Raw genomic sequence first — 19,291 nt, 5'->3', positions numbered from 1 at the left:
TCGATTATTTCCGATTGGGACAACTCAATGGCGAAGAGGCCGGCGGATGGTGGTCTTCAAGCTGTCCCAACGAAGCACTCACTCGGCTGCCACGCCCCGGATGATATATTGGGAAATAGAGTGTATGAGGGAGAAAGAAACATACGGAGCAAGGAGACTCAATACCAAGACTACCCATCATACTCCGTGGAAAAGGGGAGCCAGCCCACTTGAGCAGGCTTGTATGTACTATACGGCCCCCTTTGCTCGTCGAGCTGCTGCCGTATGGTTTCCTTTTATTACCGACATCTATTTCCGACCCGCTCATTCATGAATTATACAACCCACTTGTACATACAGTGCAACCACTTCCCCTCACACCCCATTTATCACCGGTTCCTCCCCCGGCTCCCCAATCACCCAATCCGTAACTGCCCCCTTCCAATCCGCGATCCGCACGTCCCGTATCCCGACCACAATCACCCTCACGTCCTCCCCGCCCGCCGCATACCGATTCGCCCCACCATTATTATTCCCCGCTCCCTCCGCCCCATCCGCGACCGCGCCAAACAGGCCCGCCGTCTCGGCCGCGTTGTCGAACGTGTTGTTCTCCAGGTGCACCTCGCGGTAGTACTTCTCCTCTTCGGACCCGCGTTCGACGAGCCGGGCGCTGCCGTTGATGGTGGCGCTGATGGAGGACACGGCCGAGGTGTTGAGGTTGAAGAGGAGGGCGGCGAGGGAGGAGGTGGGCTCGCGGTTGGGTGACCGCGATGCGCTGGCGCCGTCGGAGAGGCGCCGCGCTTGGGCGGTGGGGGTTGGCCGGTGCGATACCCCTGGGTGGAGGTTGTTTGTTAGTGCATGTTATGGGGTGGGGGGTGATAGGGGAGGGGGAGAGTACAGTCGTGGACGAGTAGAGAGACGTTGGGGTTGCTCGCGAGGTTGTTCATCTTTTTGCTTGCCGGGTTGGTGGTCATGATGATGATCGGGGAGCGGGAGTGGGGCGAGGACGGGAGGTAGGTGTAGTTCATGAGGGAGACGTTGGGGATGTTGTCGGAACAAGTGGCCAGGTGAAGAAAACGGGCATTCTCTAGGCATTGGACAACTTCTTGCGGGAGTGAGGCCGTCACGCGCATGTTGGTGTTGCCAGCCGATGCCTCGTGGCTGAGGGGTATTTGCTGCTGTTCCATTGTGGTTGATTTTTGAAACGCCAAAACTTTAGATTGGGAACTTCATAGAAATTCGACTAAAACATCCGTTGGCTTTGGTTTTATGTCGTGAATATCTTGACCGTCTGAAAAGACGTCTGATGGTGGTTCGATGTTTGGAGTTGGGTTGACAGCTGAGATTCTAGGGTGGGGAAGAGATCCGCCCTGCCGCCTTACCCCAGTGCTGATGACTAATGCGGGGTAGCCGCTCAACCCCTGTTGGAGTGAACATAAAATGACGTCTGAAATCCGGGGTTGCAACTGTATTCCTCCTTCCATCTGTGTATCATAGTTCAGCCAGGATGGATAGAAAACCAGCCAAAGAGCCCTAAATTAGGCCGGTATTTCCCAATTCGATTGGATAACGGAATATGGGCTGGAAAACGAAGAACATGTTGAAAGCGAGCGGCCTTCGGGTCACGAGTTCAGTGCACCTGAGCCGATGCTGGGTTCGGGAAACAGGGGGTCACGGCTACTGTCGGCGTTGTGCCATCCTCGGTCTTAACTTACCAACTCCTCTCAACCTCTTGAATTTCCATCGTCAATTCCTCTTGCTCTTCTCTTTTCTCGATCCCGAGACTCTTTGATTCTGAGCCATTGAAGTTCCTTACTCCCCACACTCAATCAACACCCGGAGCCCTCCCAGTCCCACCAACATCAGACCTCACACACACAATGCGCTCCCTCAAACGAACATCACGCCGCCTCCGGGCCCCCATCACCGCCTCTCCCTCCTCCTCCCCCCTCCTCCTCCAGCAACAACAACGCCCCAACCCCCGCCGCCCCATATCCACGCACCCCTCCGGCTCGCACACCACCACCTCCATCAACCCAATCAAAACCCTCCTAATCGCCAACCGCGGCGAGATCGCGCTCCGCATCGCGCGCACCGCCGCAGCCATGGGCATCCGCACCACGACCTTATACACCGACGTCGACGCAACCTCCCAGCACGCCGCCTGCGCAGCCCACTCCCTCGCCCTCGGCGCCCAGCCCTCCGCCTACCTGGACGGCCCGCGCATCGTGCAGCTGGCCCGCCAGCACGGCATCCAGGCGCTGCACCCGGGGTACGGGTTCCTGTCGGAGAACCCGGCCTTTGCGCGCGCGTGCGAGGAGGCCGGGATCGTGTTCGTGGGCCCGCCCGCCACGGCGATGGCGGATATGGGCGACAAGGCGAGGAGCAAGGAGATCATGACCGCCGCAGGGGTGCCTTGCGTGCCGGGGTATCATGGCGCGGAACAGAGCCCGGGGGAGCTGCGGGCCAGGGCGAGGGAGATTAAGTATCCGGTTTTGTTGAAGAGTGTTAAGGGAGGTGGGGGGAAGGGGATGCGCATTGTGAGGACGGATGAGGAGTTTGAGGCGCAGTTGAAGAGTGCGAGGGCGGAGGCGCGCGCGAGTTTTGGGGATGGTGGGGAGGTTATGTTGGTGGAGAAGTATGTTGTGCGGCCGAGGCATGTGGAGGTGCAGGTGTTTGCGGATAAGTATGGGAATTGCGTGGCGCTGGGTGAGCGGGACTGCAGCGTGCAGAGGCGGCATCAGAAGATCGTTGAGGAGAGCCCGGCGCCGTTGCTGGATGATGTAACACGGCATGATCTTTGGGAGAAGGCGAGGACGGCTGCGCTCGCCGTGGGGTACGTCGGCGCCGGCACCGTCGAGTTCATCCTGGACAAGGACACGGGCGAGTTCTACTTTATGGAGATGAACACACGCCTGCAGGTGGAGCATCCCGTGAGTGAAATGGTCACCGGTACGGACCTGGTCGAGTGGCAGTTCCGGGTCGCTGCCGGCGAGCGGTTGCCCCTGACGCAGGACGAGATCGAGGCGCGCATTCTCGAGCGCGGCGCCGCCATCGAGGCTCGCATCTACGCTGAGAACCCTGAGAAGGGCTTCTTCCCCGACTCGGGCAAGCTGGTGCACCTGGTCACCCCTCCGACAGACCCCGACGTGCGCATCGACGCCGGGTTTGTCGAAGGCGACACCGTGTCCGAGGCGTACGACGGCATGATCGCCAAGCTGATTGTGCGCGGCCGGGACCGCGAGACGGCCATTCGCAAGATGGAGCTCGCGCTGCGCGAGTACGAGGTCGTCGGCCTCAGCACGAATATCGAGTTCCTCAAGCGGCTGTGCCGCAGCCAGGCCTTCATCGAGGGCGACGTCGAGACCGGGTTCATCGACCTGTGGAAGGACGAGCTGTTCCAGGCGAAACCTACCTCGGACGAGGTATTTGCGCAGGCAGCGCTGGGCCTGCTCAGCGCGCAGATCAAGTCACACGTCACTGCCGGGCCCCACGGCGGAACGCTCGGCTTCGGCGAGAAGGGGCTGCAGACCAAGCGCAAGTTTGCCTTCCAGGTGCGGAACGATGCCGCCCCCGAGGGGGAGAAGCCCGAGGTCGTCCAAGTCGAGGTTTCCCAGCAGGCGAATGCGCTCTACAGCGTGTCGGTGGCGCGGCACAACAGTGAAACACCCGTCGTTTTTGAGAACGTCGTCTGCGAACCTAGCCTTGCGACCGATACCAAGACCAAGGTCGCCTCCTTCTTCCCCATGGCGCGCGTCGAGTCGACCCTAGTGCAGGACCCGGCGGCGCCAGAGAAGTTGACCGTCTTTCAACTGGGGGAGAAGACGGAGCTGACGCTGGTAACGCCGGGTTGGTTTGAGAAGGCGCTGGGGCTGAAGGAAGCTGTTGGCAGCGTTGTGGCGCCCATGCCGTGCAAGATTCTGAGGAATGAGGTGGCCGAGGGACAGGAGGTTGAGAAGGGCGCTCCGCTTGTTGTGTAAGTTGATCCACACAAAGTGATGCAACGAGGGGTGGGGCTGACGTGTGATTACAGTATCGAGTCCATGAAAATGGAGACAGTTATCCGATCGCCACAAAAGGGCGTGGTCAAGAGGCTGGCGCACAAGGAAGGGGTAAGTTCTTGGCAAAGCGACTCTGTGGATTTGTGTGCTAACTTGAGTGTAGGATATCTGCAAGGCCGGGACGGTCTTGGTGCTGTTTGAGGATGTGGAAGGGGCTGAGTCAACTCAATGATTATGGTGGTCCGCTCAAGCGAGTGATCTTGTATACCCCTGAGTATTTCGTTCCAGCCAAGCATTGTTTGGATCCGATGCTTAATGTGGCATGGCGTTTTGAGATGGCCTCCCTGTTAGGTAGTTAGCACCAACGTAGATACACAAGAAATGGATGCCATTGATACAGAGAGTCTCCTCACCGCTAGGACTCACGACCCTTCTTCTCGCGACAACAACCGCGGCCCAACAACGGCTCTCTCTCGGCCGCAACATTATAATGCTTTCTTGCCTCAACCCCTGAATACTACTCCGCAACCATGGGCCAATCCATCGGAGCTTTATTCCCACTACATCTGGGACTTTGGTGTGGAAACTTGCTCTTTCGTTCCCTCGGCCCCTTGACTCGAAGAGTGAGCTGGCACCGCGTCATCAAGGGACCATGCTATCCACCCAAGGCGGAGGCCATGCGATATGTTGCCTCGCATACAAGTATTCCAGTGCCTAAGATCTACGCTGTTCACGCCGAAGAGGATGGGTTCATGTACATCGTGATGGCGTATGTCTGGGGCGACACATTGGCCTACTGTCCTCGGCTCTTCGAAATCCTGCCTATGACTGCCGTATCGGAGTCCGGTCTTTCGGCCCAATGAACCACAGTGAGCTCCATTCGCTAGCACGAGGGCGCTAGATCGTGGAAGACGTCGCAGCTTTCCCAAGCCGGGAAGTCGATAAAGTGCACGATGCAACTTATCGGACTCGCTTCGCCCGTGCGGACCTCTCCCCGAAAAGCGTCGTCGTCCGGAACGGGCGCGTCGCCGCCACCATTGACTGGGACCTTTAGTGATGGTACCCGGAATACTTTTATTGGGACCGATGGAGGTCTCTGATGCATAACTAGGCAAACTCAAACTGTTGTCATTGCGCAACGGGGAGAATACACATAGTAACTCTCTGTATCTAAGCATTTCCGTCTGCCATAGTGCGTCTAGCAATAAAGAGAAACTTCCTTTACAAGCCCCTCTTAATTTTCGACAGCGTAGTGCGTCACTTCGTCTTCACTCGAACCCGGTCGCTGTTTCATCCTCATATCGGCATATGAGAGCGCCCAGTCTTTAAACTGATCGATTTCGAACTTCCGTACCCAACCTAGCGCTTGGAGGGCCAAAATGGCGTTCACGGCCCACGTCACGCAACTCTGCTGCGGGTCCCGATTTCTGACTGGCAGAGGAACATTCTTGAAAACGTGCCAAACCTCATCGCGCGATACCTCGTCCGGTACCCGCCCAATGATGATACGCCCGATGAGCTTCGCACTGAGAGCAGGGTCGACGTCTTTCTGGTCCCGGAACCACCAGTCCATGGTAGGGTTACGCATTCGAAAGGTGACAGGGTCGATCTCGGTTGCGTCGGTGGCGTCAAAGATGTCGCAGTCTTGTCCCTGGCTGGCCTCGGGCGTGATCATGATGCCCCAGTGGTAAGCCTCGTAGCCAAAAACCTGCCGCATGTGTCCTTCGGAGAAGTGGTCTCGGTGGGACAAGCACACAGCAATTAGTCGTTCCATGGCGGTTCCGAACGCGTAGTTATCAGATTTAACAGAGCCTAGCACGATCCTGTATCAGCAGTATTTCGATAACTTTGCGACTTGAATGCCTACAGTTTCAGCGATCTCCAAAAAAGGTCTCGGTAGTGGGAAAGGATTGAGGGGAAGAACAGAAAGGGGATATTTATTGTTGTACGGTGCCCGTGTAAGCGCGAGATCAGACAGAAGCTAAATATAAAAATAAAGGCCAGGGCCCAGGGCCGGATTCACTGCGATTCGGGGCGCTTTGGGGTCTTGTATAAGTACATTTGTATTCCACCCGCTGGGCAATGACAACAGTTTGAGCTTGCATCAGGGATCTCCATCGGTGCCAACAAAAGTAGTTGGGTAAAGAAGGCCGTCTGTTTTTTTTTGTTTTCGCTTTTTGAGAAATCGAAGAATATATATATAGTTAGTTAGTTATAACTAAAAGAAAACAGAGTTCGCCAAATGACTTCCGTGTTCGTTTCTGCTGTGAATTTGGCGCGCGAGGTTCCTGAGCCGAGGACCCACAAACCCAACCCCCCCCCCCCCCACAATCTGGGAACAGCGAGAATTGGCCATGGGAAGGGGGCAGATTATCGGTTTCCGATTCCGAACGGGGCGTGCGACTTAATCTTTTTCCAAAACACAAAATTCTCCTTTACCGCGACGAAAACACCAGCCGCCATGGCTTCGAGATAACAGGAACGCTCCCTCGTGGAGGGCGAGCCGGTGGCGTTAAAAGTAACAAGCGACTAAAGACAGGTCGTTTCCGAGGGAAAAACCCATACGCGGATTCCTCTTTCCGCCCACAGGAAACGTTTCTGAACTTCCTTTAAAAACCGGGGAGGAACCGGAGAGACCCTCCCCCGTTTTCCGAAGAAGCCAGGCCGTCTCGTTACCCACCAGAAATATGGGAAATCCCACCCCGAAAAACACCCCCCGAACCGACACCACCCCCTCCCACAGACCCCAACCAACAGCAACAACACCACCACCACCAACAACCCCCCAACAAAAACAAACCCACCCGCCTCGCCCCACGCCTCATCCTCGCCCTCCTCTTCACCCTGGCCGGCGCCCTCAGCGACTCCTCCCTGCGCCTGATCCTCTCCCCCCCCTCCCCGCCCACCCCCGGCACCCCCGAAGACGCCTACACCATCCGGGTTCTCCACGAACAAGCCTCCCAGCTCCCCCTCGTCCAACGCCTCACCGCGGACCCCACCACCTGGGAGTCGTGGGATGCGTACGAATCGCTGCCGCCCGCGCACCGCGCGCAGCACGTCACGGCGGGGGCGCTGGCGGGATCGCGCGGCGTGGGGGGCTATCAGCGGGTGTGGTGGAACCGGGGCACGGGGGAGTTGGTGAGCGTGGTGTTTTTTGGGGGCGGGACGGCGGGGTGGCCTGGGGTGGTGCATGGGGGGTGTTTGGCGACGATTTTGGATGAGAGTTGTGGACGGGCGGCGTTTAAGGGGACCGAGTGGGGGGGTAAGACGGGCATGACGGCGAGGTTGGTGCTGGAGTATAAGAAGGTGACTATGGCGAATGGGTTTTATGTGGTGCGGGTGAAGGTGAGGGGGGGAGGAGGAGTTGCCCGAGCGGGAGAGGGGTAAGAGGCATTATAAATGCTGGGTGGATGCGCAGGTGGAGGATGCGGTTACCGGGGCGGTTACGGTCACGGCGGAGGCGTTGTTTGTGGGTGGGCAGGGGAAGACGAGGGTGGGTACTAACGAGGGGCAGATTGTTGAGAAGGGCCAGCATGTGAAGTTTTGAGAGGGGGGTTGTGGTGGTGACGGATAGAAGAGGGCCGTGTAATGGTAGGTAGATCATCAACGATCGCGATAGAGAGAGACCGTAATGGCGGATGGGAATGCCTTCGTTGGGGCTGCGGCGGCGCTGTATCTGCTGTGTGGGCTTGTAGGTATGGCACTGTGGTGCGTTGGCAACGCTCTTGGAGTAAGGCACCGCGCTATGAAACAGTGGCAGGCCGAGGCCCCCTGATAGAGAAGTTCCAACTCGCCCCATGCCACCAATCCCCCGACCCGTAGCGCAGCGGTTAGGGGGTGCGGAATCCGTGATCTGGAAATCCGAGCTTGCGAACTCTTGGGTGACGACCTGAGAGGTCGTGGGTTCGATTCCAGGTCGAAGTACCTTGTGGGAAGCGGTACCCGCAGTCTTCCAGCCGACGGGCAAAAACCCTTCTGACTGACTAGCTACCAGTCGGGCGTGTAAAATCCCTTCAGGGGTTTTCGTAGCCGTCTAACCCATCAAAGGAAGACGATGGATGATGGGCGGTGAGCTTTTTGTACTATGCTATTCCATAAAGACTATCGTCTTAGTGTCTCCCTAAGGCCGAGCTGAGGTTCTACATTATGATATTACTCGTGCTCGGCTACAACACTGCGACGGATTTCGTTTCAATGAGGCCGATCAGCATATATGCTTCCTCATATAGCTACCAAATACCTCGCGCGTAAAAGTGGCTTAAAAAATCTAATCTGAACCCAGTTTTCAAACAGCTCATATGTTGAAAACATCTGGTAGAGCAGCACACGTACCACACAAATAAGCCTCTCAGGGCTTGCTTATTTATTTCTTCTAACTTTATATCAACATTTATCTTCCTAGATCTCTACCTTTCAACATTAACTCCTAATTGTTGTGCTCCCAATAAATTCAGAGCCATTGCAGAGTGGTCCATCAAATTGTGGTGGTTATTTCTCAGGAAGATCTATGGTGGGCTTCTTCAGGGGTTTGTTTACATTCGTATTTTGGGCCAGTCACAGCCAACGGGGTCGGACTCCACTGGTTAAAACATGCTGGGTTGCCATCATGGAACCGCACCTCTCATGTCGCCCTACTGTGTAAGTCAAACCCACTGGTCGGCTTTACCGCCTCCGCACCGTCACAGCATCGCCGCTACAATGAACAAAGCCCCCACAGCGAGCTATACCCTGTACGTACACCCGCAGCTCCGCGGGCGCATTGCTGGTAATTGCAAAGAGGACACATGACAGACTGTGCCGCAAAGTCACGTTAGCCCGAGGAAAAGGGCGGATGCAATGGGAATGAGCACGTAATATGTCTCAGTCCCCCAGGCTATCCCTCACATTTACCGATCAGCCACCCAAGCACCCCGACACCAAATATCACCCTACCCACAATGCACCGGCAGGATGGAACCCCCCGACTCGTCACACCCACCGACCAGACGGCCCCCAGATTCGGTACGGCGCCGACAGAAAGGGGGGGTTAAGGGGTGTGTGGTCGCACAAGGAGAGGGAGGGAGTAAGCAAGCGCCAACACCGCGCCGCAACGGCTACCAACGGCGCAGGACCCAGCTCCGCAGTGTACACTAGTGCCCAGCTTGGCCCCCCCAAGCCACGGAACCGACCTAACCTAACAGGAGGAGGGACGGGATGGATGAGTGAGTGTGATCCAGAAGCCTTCCATCACCCGCCCGCCTTCCTGCTGCCGTGCGTGCTGCGGTCACACAGCAGAGACCTTGTGTTCCCACCAACCACCAACCAACCGTGGACCCAGCCAGACCCAGACCCAGAAAATAAAAATACCTAAAGAAGAAAATGCAAAAAAAAAAGAACGCCGACAACTCACATCATCCCCCGCCCCCAGTCCCTCGCTTAGCAACGACATCAGAGCTAGCGCAGGCCTGCGGCACCGAACCAGCGACCAGCGACCAGCTGCCTGGGTACGGTACACGCGCGCGCGTCTGACGCGGGGATGGTGTAACCGTGGCTTGGGTTATGCTGCGGCGCTGCTGCATCGCTGCACCGCTGGTCGGACCATCCAACCCCGGGTCGAGGAAGGGAGGAGGGATGGAGAGGATGGAGGGAGGGATGGAGAGAGAAACGGAGGGGGGGTGTGTGGTTTGAAGAGGGCGACAGGAATATTCGTCAGCCTGGGCAGGTATGTACCGGTACATGTTGCTGTTGCGCTTGATCTTGGGTCCTTTCTGTGGGTATCTTGTTGATCCCCGATCCTGCCACCGCCAGACAGGAGAGATTGGCAGCCGTGCCAATAAATGCCAATGCCAAAGCCGCCGCCGGGCGCGATCCTTCGGTAAAACCACTGGTTGGGACGGGGACCCTGCTGTGAGGCTGAGACCTGGAGCAAGCGAGACCGTGCGGGATCGGCGGTCCGTGGACCCGGAAGTTTCCCCGACGGCGATAATCTGGATATGCCTCGTGTAAGCCGCTCGCTCTTCGCGCCCGCTGTCTTTCTCTCTCTCCACTGCGTTCTTTATCGTCCCGCCTATTGTCAGCCCCGAAGAAGCCAGCCGAGCAGGCTTGCATATATGCCGCACTGCAAGTCCGGCGAGCTTATGGATGGACTTTTTGGACCGTTTTGGAACGGACGAAGGGTAGATCGTGTGGTGGGTGGGCGTGTCCATTCTGAAGCTGCCCAAGCCTTCCTTCCGTTTTCCCGGGTCCTTGGGAGGGTGGGCGTTGGGGGCCAACCACACACTACCCATGTCAGGTCCCGGGGATTTGCACCTTCGACATGCATGGTTCTTCTTTCACGTGCAGGAGCGTGTGATGTGATGGGAGGGGTGGCTGGCTGGCCCAGCCGGATGGGTCGGTGTCCGGAGGCTGGCTCGGGTTGCGAGTTCTTTCTGGTCTTTGTTGAGGTCTTCGCCCGGAGGGAATCCTCCCTCGCTAGCTTATCCTTACCCGTTCGGTGCGTGTTTTCCGAGGCAGCCAAGTCAACCGGCTCCCTTGGTGCCGACAACCTGACGCATGTCAGCCGCTACGATGTCGCACCGGCAGCGAGACAAGCATCTCGACGGTGACAATGGCTGTCATGGTTTTGCGGGGTTGAACCAACAAGTAGGAGCTCTTGGTTTGGTGGGGGGTGCCCGTGTGCTGACTGGCGCCGGGAATTGATTGTGGTGGATAGATCACGACACATGGCCCTCGGGTGAGCATTGCACTGGTCGGGAGAAGATGCGAGGCGTAATCTTCGGGACGGTGTCTGGCCGGCTCGGCAAATTATGGTCAGAAAGCTACGGCTGACAAGCTTCTCGATAACCTCAGATTGCGAAACCAGCTGATGTTGAACTGCAAGCAGGGGACTCGGAAAGCAAACCCTCCAACCACCACGGCGAAATATCGACCGATGAAACGATGATGAACCAAACGCCTCGAGAACGCCTCAGTGATATATTGTCCCAAAATAAATCAGCCGGGTCAGCTGCTATCCCACAATCTCCTGAGTCCCGTCATCGCTATCAACAGTGCCTCATCCGTCCTGATTCCCCTCGTTCCCTGATTCGGCAGCACGTTCACCCAGTGGTCGAACAGCTCCTTGGTTCTCGCCCCAGAGATCCCCATCTCACCCAGTTGTGGATCGTTCATTGCGGCGTATTCCAACCCCCGCGGCCCGCCAAAGATGACCAGCAAGTGGTTGAAGTTGGCTTGCTCGTGGCCGGGAAACGCGCTTGACAGCGGCATGCCACGCTCTGAGGTGCCGATGCTCATGTCGTAGCCGTCGGCGTAGGGGCTTTCCGTGAGAACGTTGGAGAGCGATGAGGCCTTGCGGACGCTGAAGCCCCAGAAGTAGCCGTCCTCCGTCCTTGGTGCGGCCGGGTGTACTGGTTCAGGGGTTCCAGAGGGGTCGTCGGGCATTTTGAGGGTCACTCGCGTCTTGGGCGGGATCGACTCGGTTATGGTGACAGTGTTGGGCATGCCGATATCCACGACCGTGCTGGGGATTGTTAGTACGCAGTCTGCATTTGCCGGGCACGGGAGATGTTACCCCTTCCCTCCCTTCGCTGGGAGCTCCAACGTCATTCCTTCTCGGTACGGTAGCCACTCATCCTTGTGTGGGTGATGCGGCATGTCGAGGCTCGGCAGCAGACCTTGCGATCTCAGGTTTGGGTGCAAGGGGAACAGTACTTTGCGCATGAAGGGCGGCGTCTCAAGGTAAGTGAGGATGTGCTCCATGAAATGTGCCGGGTCCACGTCGCCGGTGTAGGCGTCTGGGTCGGCGTTGGTGATGCGCTTGTCCGTGGGACTATCATCGTAGATGACCACCTCATCCACAGAAAAGATGGCCAAGGCACGCGCAACACGGCCGACGTTGGTTGTCCTCTGCTCTCGTGTTACGCAGCTGCCAAGTCAGCAAGAGCATGCATGAGCCGCAAGAGATTCAAGACTTACTCTGTGATGAGGCTTGTGGGCACGGCAATAGAAACTGTCCATTCCCTGGGGGCGGTTGGCGTAAACCGGGGGTAGGCCTTGAAGTTTGACCCATTACCAGCACCACCGTCCTCAGTGTCAAGCCGGCGCCTCTGTCCCAGCATTAGCTATTGTCTCAGGATATGCTAACGACCCGGAGTTCCATTCTATGGATTACACAACATGAGTATCGCAATGAAAGCCAAGAAAAATGACCACCGGATTCTCATGCCATCGTTGTAATCTATCCCCCTTCTTCTCATGGGTTCCGGGAATATGTCTGAAACTTACTTTTGACTGATGCTCATATGGGGGTGGCATGGTGAATTCAGATGCGCAAAACAAGAGCAAAAATCGCTTGAAATGCAACCTTCAAAACACAATGCTTCACTTCTTCTGGGTCGCGATGGCTCCAGAAGTTTTGGCTTGCGCCGGGCAGAATTTCGCAAAAATTGACCGCCTTGTAAATTCCGACAGGGGTATTCAATCCACAACCCTAACCCTCTTTCCTTATCCGGCGATCTGGCCAGCTATCAGCCCGCCTGCACATGCCGCTGCTGACAATTGCGATCGCAACTCCGGACATCCCATCGCGAAGTTACAAACAACCATACCACCACATCTCCAACCATGTTGACCAACATCACATCAACAGCGCAATGGCGCCAAACCCTCAGCTCCCACGCCATCGTCGTCACCGACTGTACGTCCCCTCCGGCGCATCGCGCCCCCCTCCCCCGTTCCACCAACCCCCCAACTAACCCCCCCTCCTTCGCACCCCACAGTCTACGCAGACTGGTGCGGCCCATGCAAGATGATCGCGCCGGCGTTCGACTCGCTCGCGACCAAGTTCGCCAAGCCCAACAAGATCGCCTTCTGCAAGGTGGACGTCGACCGCCAGGGCGAGGTCGCCCAGCTGTACGGGCGTGCGCGCCATGCCCACCTTCGTCATCCTCCGCAACGGCTCCGTCATCGATACCATCCAGGGCGCCAACCCCCCCGCGCTGACGGCGGCGGTCGAGAAGGCGGTTAAGTTGGCGGGTGGTGGTGCGGGTGGGGGTGGTGGTGCGATGTTTGCTGGGTCTGGGCAGAGGTTGGGGGGGAGCGGGGTGGGGAGGCAGAGTGTGGTTAGGCCGGCGAAGTGGGATATGAAGGGGTTTGTGGAGGGGTTGGTTGCGTTTTTTGGCTTGTACTTTTGGTCGTTGCTCTCGGTATGTGTTGTTTGTTGGCCTTGGATGGGTGCGGTTGGGATGCTAACGGGTGATAGCTCGACCCTTACAAGGCGGCCGAGAACTCGCCGTTCAACAAGAGGAACATACAGGCGGCTAAGGCACAGTCAGGGGGAAGTGGGACGAGACTTCCTCCCCGCCCTGGGTTCAAGACGCTGGCCGACTTGGGTAGTGAATAATGTGGCATTTTTGTTTGGGAAGCTTGGCGTTTTGGGCGTTTTAGGTCGCGCGTGGGAGATTCCATTTTACCCATTGTACTACGTTAGAACGCAAGAGAAGCCTATTTCCATTGACTCGATGAATTGGTTGTTTTGAGTATCCGTATCGTGCCACTGTTGGGTGTTTGCCACCAGGGGTCGTCATCACGTGCAGGGGTATTGGTGGGATATCTCTAACCTCGAGCTCGGACCTTGTGAAACTCTTTCCTTGCCTCCCCACGCCCAGCTTTTTTCATATCACCAACGACGGCGGAAATCATGATCTCGGCCGGGAAAATGCAGAATCGGTGTCCTGGGTGCCGTGCCCAGCTTCTGAGTTTTTACGATGCTCTTTTGCTACCACGTGGCCGGCCGTCAGCCCAGCCGTTCCTTCGCAAACGGTTGCAGGCCCCCTCAATGAGCACTGCAGCCCGTCCCTGGCGACCCAACTCTGTCCGGCAATTCTCTACAAGCACACCGGTTCGGCAAGACCCGACAAAGGAAGATACCTCCGTGGAGCCGTTAGACACAACTGCGCCGTCGAAGGCGGAGGATATCGAGACCATCGTGCGACAGGCGAGACAAACGTTCCGCAACACGCTGCCCGCCGGCTACCTATCACCGGAGGAGTACAAGGTCTACGAAAGGCTGTATGGGCCGCCTCTACGTGAGACGCAGCCGGAAGATGTGGGCATTCCAATTCCCCGCACCGTGGAAGATGGGCAGCATACCCTGTTGAGGGAGACGGAACACGGCGCATATGAGGAGGTCCATTACACAATAAACCGCACCACGGCCACCGAAGCAGAAGGCGTGCAAGATCCGGATGTGGCGGAGGGTACTGAGGCAGCCGAGGAGGTCCCGGAGATGGCCGACGCCCTCGAGCCAGTTGCCGGCGGCTCGGTTGACTACCTCCAGGTGATAGCCAACAACGAACGAGAGTACAAGGCGATAATGAAGCTGCAGCGTGACTTTGAGACGGCATCGCTGCAGCCAGTTGAGAAAATTCGGGAAGACGAGGAGATCAATGAGGAAGAGGAGCCACGTGAAGAGGAGGAGATCGACGAAGATGAAGGCGAACCGGATGCCACGTTCCTCGAGGATTATGAGTCTTCTGGCACGCGGCTACACGAATTCACGAGAATTGGCAAGTTTAAGACGAGCCCCACGACGGTGCAGCTTCCCAAGGTTACTTTTGTCGAGCCCATCAGCACACTACTCGAAAGGACCGATACTGTACATATCAAGGAGGCGGCAGAGCGTCTGCTTGGCGGGCCGGGCCTGCCCTACGGCCCGGCGACGCCAAAGTCAAAGTCCAACTTGCCTCAGAAGGGCGTTCTGATGGAGGCTGGGCATTACAGGATGTCACCGATCGAGGCTGATACCTACCTCGCTACTGTGCTCCCTGGCTTGTATGCATCGGCGACAAGCGTGCTGGTTGAGGTACGGAAACGGCTGGGCGACAAGTGGATAGAGGGCCTCCTTAACCGGCCTGAAGGTCCTCAGTGTCCTCGACGTCGGCGCTGGCGGTGCCGGCCTGTCTGCTTGGAAGGATGTGCTCCAGGCCGAGTGGGAAGTCCTTCGCGAGAGCGGCAGGGCCAATGGCAGGGAGCCATTCGGCAAGAAGACGGTTGTCATAGGCTCAGAGAACCTTCGGCAGCGTGTTTCCCAATTCTTGGATAACACGACCTTCCTGCCCCGTCTCCCCGACTACATCCACTCTCTCGAGGGTGCTGAGCGGAAGCTGGATTCGGGCGGTGGGCCGGCACCGCGCAAGGTGTTCGACGTCATCATCGCATCCCACATGCTGATGCCGATCGAGAAGGCGTACAAGCGCAAGGAGTTTTTAGACAACCTCTGGACCATGCTCTCGCCGGAAGGCGGCGTGCTTATCGTGCTTGAAAAGGGTCACCCGCGTGGCTTCGAAGCTGTGGCCAATGTGCGGGATCGCATCCTTGACGAGTTCATCATCCCGCCTGGGCCGCAGCCGCGCAGCGAAGAGATCCAACCAGACTCGGAGCGTGTTCGGGAGCCTGGCATGATCATCGCGCCGTGCACCAACCACACCAAGTGCCCGATGTACCACACGCCCGGTCTCAGCCACGGGCGCAAGGACTTTTGCCATTTCAACCAGCGCTTCATCCGCCCCCGGTTTTTGCAAAAGGTTCTTGGTGCGTCACACCGCAGCCACGAAGATATCAAGTTTAGCTACCTCGCGGTGCGCCGAGGGGCTCCACCCGGCGCCTTGCCCGCCAACATCTTTGGCGTCCAACAGGGCAAGGAGGCTACCGACAGGGCTTTCAAGGGCTACGGCGACACGGAAGGCGAGGAGGCGCCAAACCCACTCTCGCTGCCGCGCAACATCCTCACACCGCTCAAGCGGCGCGGCCACGTCACGCTCGACTTGTGCACGCCAGCGGGTCAGATCGAGCGGTGGGTGGTGCCCAAGTCATTCTCCAAGCAGGCATATCACGATGCGCGCAAGGCGGACTGGGGCGACCTGTGGGCCCTCGGTGCCAAGACGCGCAGCGTCCGCCAGGTCCGGCTCGGCAAGGGCGGCGTTGATACCGGCGACGGGGGGGTCCGTTCCCGGGCCGCGGCTGCGAACCCAAAGAAGCTCAAGGTGGTGGATGTCAATGTGCACCCGCAGTTTGGCATCATCGGGGCCAAGGAGAGGGGCCGGGCGGCGCCGGAGCGGAGGACCAAGGGCGGCAGGAGGGTTAAGTTGGATGATATCATGGAAAAGATGGGTATTGACCAGGTGGAGGATCCTGACGAGAAGGAGGATGACGAGTTTATGCGAGGCGGGAGGTGAGCGAGGATTGTACAATATGGGTTATGTATGGGATATGCAAACTGCAAGCGGTATGTAAGATAAACAACAACTCAATGTCCATACATCATCAGCCGTTGCGAGCCTCGAAGAGCAGGCTCCGACGCACATCCAAGCCAGCCCTCCTCTCGCACTCCACCCCTCGGAAAGGAAAGTGACTCGTGGCCCCAAGAGCAAGCAGGCGCGGGCGGGTGTCGGCTCCCCACAATCGGCACCGGCCTCGGTAGACGTTCCTTCGCTTTCCCCCTTCGGGCATAACCCTCCACGGCTTGCATCCCGCGACGAACCGGCTGCACTCCTCGGCCCTGCACCGGTAGTCTATCAATTTCTTGCAGGAGGAACTCCGTCCTTGCATTGCAGGCTTCAGTCGTTGGGTCCTGACGGGTAAGACGGAGCAATGATCAACCAATAAATGCCGCCTCCTTCCATGGTGCATTCTTCTTCCGCGATTTGATGTCGTCTCACTACTGCCTACCTAGTCACAAAGCCCCCCAGACTTTCTACTCCTGCCGCTGATGCTGATGCTGACGGATGCTCCTAAAAGGCCCTACATAGAATGAGTCCAGTGTTTCGTGTGTGCCTGCCATGCGACCTCACGGGCCTTGTTGCTTGTTCCCTTCAAAACCAGGAAAACCCCAAATGTGCGATGTGCGAGTGGTGTGTGCCCCGCGGCTCCCGCCCCACCTAAAAGTCCGTTTATCATTGATAAACAAAGACAACGGCAAAGACTTCCAGCAACGCCAAGCCGTTGAGACCCGCAACCTGGGCGCGGCCTCTGCCGCTGCGGGGCGTCCTTCGTTTTGGCCTGGACCCTGCCTCCCTGCTGCTCGTCCTGGCTGCGCGAGGTCGCGCGAGATCCACAGACGGTTTGGCATGCTCGAGGCATGCTAGCATGGGCTGATCTGACGGGTCTTGGATTGCGGGAAGCAAGTGGCCCCACCGCGCGCAAGAAAGCATGGGGTCTCGGGACGGAGCGGGGGACGGGAGAGCACGGGCTTTTGTTGATTCTGCGACGGAGAAGCGAACGGGAACCTGACGAAACCAACGAGCCGGGTTTTTTTGAGACAATCACTGGTCGCAATCCCCAATCCTATCAAAAAGCGGGGAAAAAGGAATGGAATGTGAGGGTGGTGTCGTGCATCTCCGGCAGTCGTTCCCCAACCCCAGCCCAGACCAAACACCCCCTAACACAACACAACACACACACCCTCGGCTCCGATTGACTCCCACATCCCGACCGAGCCGGCACCGGGTAGGCACCCGGCCAGCCCCGTCCCCGTCTCCGTCCCGATGGCCCCGCTCCGTCTCCGGCACCTGCACCTCCCTAGCATCCATCCCCACTACATCCCCTACCGCCTCGCCGACCGCGTGCAACAGCATCTCCGGCGACAGCACCTCGACTTCAAAGATGGATCGGCCGTCCGGCCACCGCCACCGACGCTGATCTCATTCACCCCATCCCCCATCTACACCCTCGGCCGGCGCCAGATCACACCCCTAACCAGCCCGGAAGCAGCCCGCCTCACCGCGCCCCTGCAGATCCCCATCCCATCCCCGCTACCATGGCGCAAAAACAAAACAACCCCCCCCAACACCGACACCACCACCACCACCACCACCCTCCACCCCCAAATCCTGCACTCCCCCCGCGGCGGGCTGACCACCTACCACGGGCCCGGCCAGGCCGTGCTCTGGCCGGTGCTGGACCTGCGATCGCCACACCACCGCCACTTCTCAGTGAAATGCTACGCGCGCCTGCTCGAGACCACCACCATGGCCACGCTGCGGCGGGTGTTTGGCGTGGCCGGCGTTCACGACGGGACGATCCCGGGAGTGTGGGTTGAAAAGGGAGGGGGCTCTGGCTGTAGGTGATGAGTGGTGAGTTCCTACAAGCCCTGGAGCGCCGCCACAATCCACCGCGCTAGGAGGTGCATCTGCGGGGGGCATAATAACCCGCTGGGGACCGCGATCAATGTCTCTACGCCGTCGGCTCCGGCTTCGGCGGGTTATGATGATGATGAGGTAGCCAACCCCTGGGCGCGCTTCGTTGCATGCGGGCTAGCGGGGCAGGGGGTCACGTCACTTGCGAGGGAGGTTGTTGCTGCTGTGGGTGGTGATGGGTTGGCGGGGGTGGATGAGCGGCTTCTGGGTTTGGCTGGTGGTGGTTATGGAAGTAGGGAGGGCGCCGTGGCGCATGCGTGGGCTGGGGTGTTGGCGGAGGGTATTGGGTTGGGAGAGGGCGGGGTGGAGGCCTTTGGAGGGTAGGGGAGGTGATGCAGTTGATGGGGAGAGTTGGTTGAGGGCTGCTATGGTGGATGGGGGAGGCGGTGGAAGAGGAGATGCCTGTATTTGGAGGGGGTGAGGGACGTCGTTGGGGGGAAATGATTTGTTTATAGGGACTAGATGTATCATCTACGTGTACAACATGTGTCCTGTTGCTGTGTACGTCTGCCTGGTATTAAATGTTGACATCCATTCAACATCACCATACCACGACCTCAAACCCACCTACCCCCTGACCTCCTCCCTGTACGGTGTATATGGCCCAAGCGTCAAGCACTATCCCCCAAGGGTACCGCACCCTGCACACATCCCGGGCCCCCCGTTCCCCCAGGAAGCGGCGCAGCACCAACCAGCCGACAGCCAGCGACCCACGACTCAGGAAGGCCGACGCCGACGGCTTGCAGTCCCGTCACAATCACGATACGCGAGCAGAGTCCAGCCCGGTCCAGCCCAGCCCACAACCAACCGCCCACAGCCAGCCCAGACTCCAGGGAAGGCAACAACCCCGATGTCGCTGACTGACAGACCACCAAGGCTAAGGTAGCCAAGAGCTGATTCTTTCCCACCGACCGCCCAGGGGGAGGAGGGAAAAGTGCCAGGGGGGGGCAGACAAAGAACACGACCCGACCCCCCGGTTTGCGTCCGAACACACCTCCGACGGCGAGTTTTTCTTCCACCTCTCCCCAAAATGCGCGACGGTGGTTTGACACCACCCAGCACCGCACCATGGTTCACTGCTGTTTCAGCCGACGCATGGCAGCGGCCGCTTCAGCTAAGCTTGCATGGGCTCGAGTGGCG

The 19,291-nt window shown here is 58.3% G+C and overlaps 9 protein-coding genes across 9 annotated transcripts; 6 read left to right on the top strand and 3 right to left on the bottom strand.

Moving 5' to 3' along the window:
• Window positions 1-354: 354 nt before the first annotated feature.
• Window positions 355-1,166, bottom strand: CHGG_06188 (uncharacterized protein; the record flags this gene model as incomplete). The annotated part of the gene is made up of 2 exons (XM_001222282.1): window positions 355-812; window positions 878-1,166. The coding sequence occupies 2 exons, from the start codon at window positions 1,164-1,166 to the stop codon at window positions 355-357; spliced, it is 747 nt and encodes a 248-aa protein (XP_001222283.1).
• A 693-nt stretch (window positions 1,167-1,859) lies between these two features.
• On the top strand, window positions 1,860-4,212 carry CHGG_06187 (uncharacterized protein; the record flags this gene model as incomplete). Its single annotated transcript, XM_001222281.1, has 3 exons — window positions 1,860-3,955; window positions 4,013-4,091; window positions 4,144-4,212. 3 exons carry the CDS (start codon window positions 1,860-1,862, stop codon window positions 4,210-4,212), a joined length of 2,244 nt encoding a protein of 747 aa, XP_001222282.1.
• Window positions 4,213-4,510: 298 nt separating this feature from the next.
• On the top strand, window positions 4,511-4,843 carry CHGG_06186 (uncharacterized protein; the record flags this gene model as incomplete). The annotated part of the gene is made up of 1 exon (XM_001222280.1): window positions 4,511-4,843. The coding sequence occupies one exon, from the start codon at window positions 4,511-4,513 to the stop codon at window positions 4,841-4,843; it is 333 nt and encodes a 110-aa protein (XP_001222281.1).
• Window positions 4,844-5,214: 371 nt separating this feature from the next.
• On the bottom strand, window positions 5,215-7,172 carry CHGG_06185 (uncharacterized protein; the record flags this gene model as incomplete). Its single annotated transcript, XM_001222279.1, has 2 exons — window positions 5,215-5,792; window positions 6,785-7,172. 2 exons carry the CDS (start codon window positions 7,170-7,172, stop codon window positions 5,215-5,217), a joined length of 966 nt encoding a protein of 321 aa, XP_001222280.1.
• Window positions 7,173-7,611: 439 nt separating this feature from the next.
• CHGG_06184 (uncharacterized protein) lies at window positions 7,612-8,231 on the top strand (the record flags this gene model as incomplete). The annotated part of the gene is made up of 2 exons (XM_001222278.1): window positions 7,612-7,671; window positions 8,094-8,231. 2 exons carry the CDS (start codon window positions 7,612-7,614, stop codon window positions 8,229-8,231), a joined length of 198 nt encoding a protein of 65 aa, XP_001222279.1.
• Window positions 8,232-10,961: 2,730 nt separating this feature from the next.
• Window positions 10,962-12,272, bottom strand: CHGG_06183 (uncharacterized protein; the record flags this gene model as incomplete). Its single annotated transcript, XM_001222277.1, has 4 exons — window positions 10,962-11,478; window positions 11,530-11,883; window positions 11,934-12,079; window positions 12,243-12,272. 4 exons carry the CDS (start codon window positions 12,270-12,272, stop codon window positions 10,962-10,964), a joined length of 1,047 nt encoding a protein of 348 aa, XP_001222278.1.
• Window positions 12,273-12,886: 614 nt separating this feature from the next.
• CHGG_06182 (uncharacterized protein) lies at window positions 12,887-13,359 on the top strand (the record flags this gene model as incomplete). The annotated part of the gene is made up of 2 exons (XM_001222276.1): window positions 12,887-13,162; window positions 13,219-13,359. 2 exons carry the CDS (start codon window positions 12,887-12,889, stop codon window positions 13,357-13,359), a joined length of 417 nt encoding a protein of 138 aa, XP_001222277.1.
• Window positions 13,360-13,656: 297 nt separating this feature from the next.
• On the top strand, window positions 13,657-16,192 carry CHGG_06181 (uncharacterized protein; the record flags this gene model as incomplete). The annotated part of the gene is made up of 2 exons (XM_001222275.1): window positions 13,657-14,820; window positions 14,876-16,192. 2 exons carry the CDS (start codon window positions 13,657-13,659, stop codon window positions 16,190-16,192), a joined length of 2,481 nt encoding a protein of 826 aa, XP_001222276.1.
• A 1,308-nt stretch (window positions 16,193-17,500) lies between these two features.
• On the top strand, window positions 17,501-18,475 carry CHGG_06180 (uncharacterized protein; the record flags this gene model as incomplete). The annotated part of the gene is made up of 2 exons (XM_001222274.1): window positions 17,501-18,074; window positions 18,237-18,475. 2 exons carry the CDS (start codon window positions 17,501-17,503, stop codon window positions 18,473-18,475), a joined length of 813 nt encoding a protein of 270 aa, XP_001222275.1.
• Window positions 18,476-19,291: the final 816 nt, after the last annotated feature.

This window comes from Chaetomium globosum, genomic scaffold (genome assembly GCF_000143365.1).
Source record: "Chaetomium globosum CBS 148.51 scaffold_3 genomic scaffold, whole genome shotgun sequence".
Lineage (NCBI taxonomy): Eukaryota > Fungi > Ascomycota > Sordariomycetes > Sordariales > Chaetomiaceae > Chaetomium > Chaetomium globosum.
Note: the sequence above shows the minus strand (reverse complement) of the source record. Positions and strands in the feature narration are given on the sequence as shown.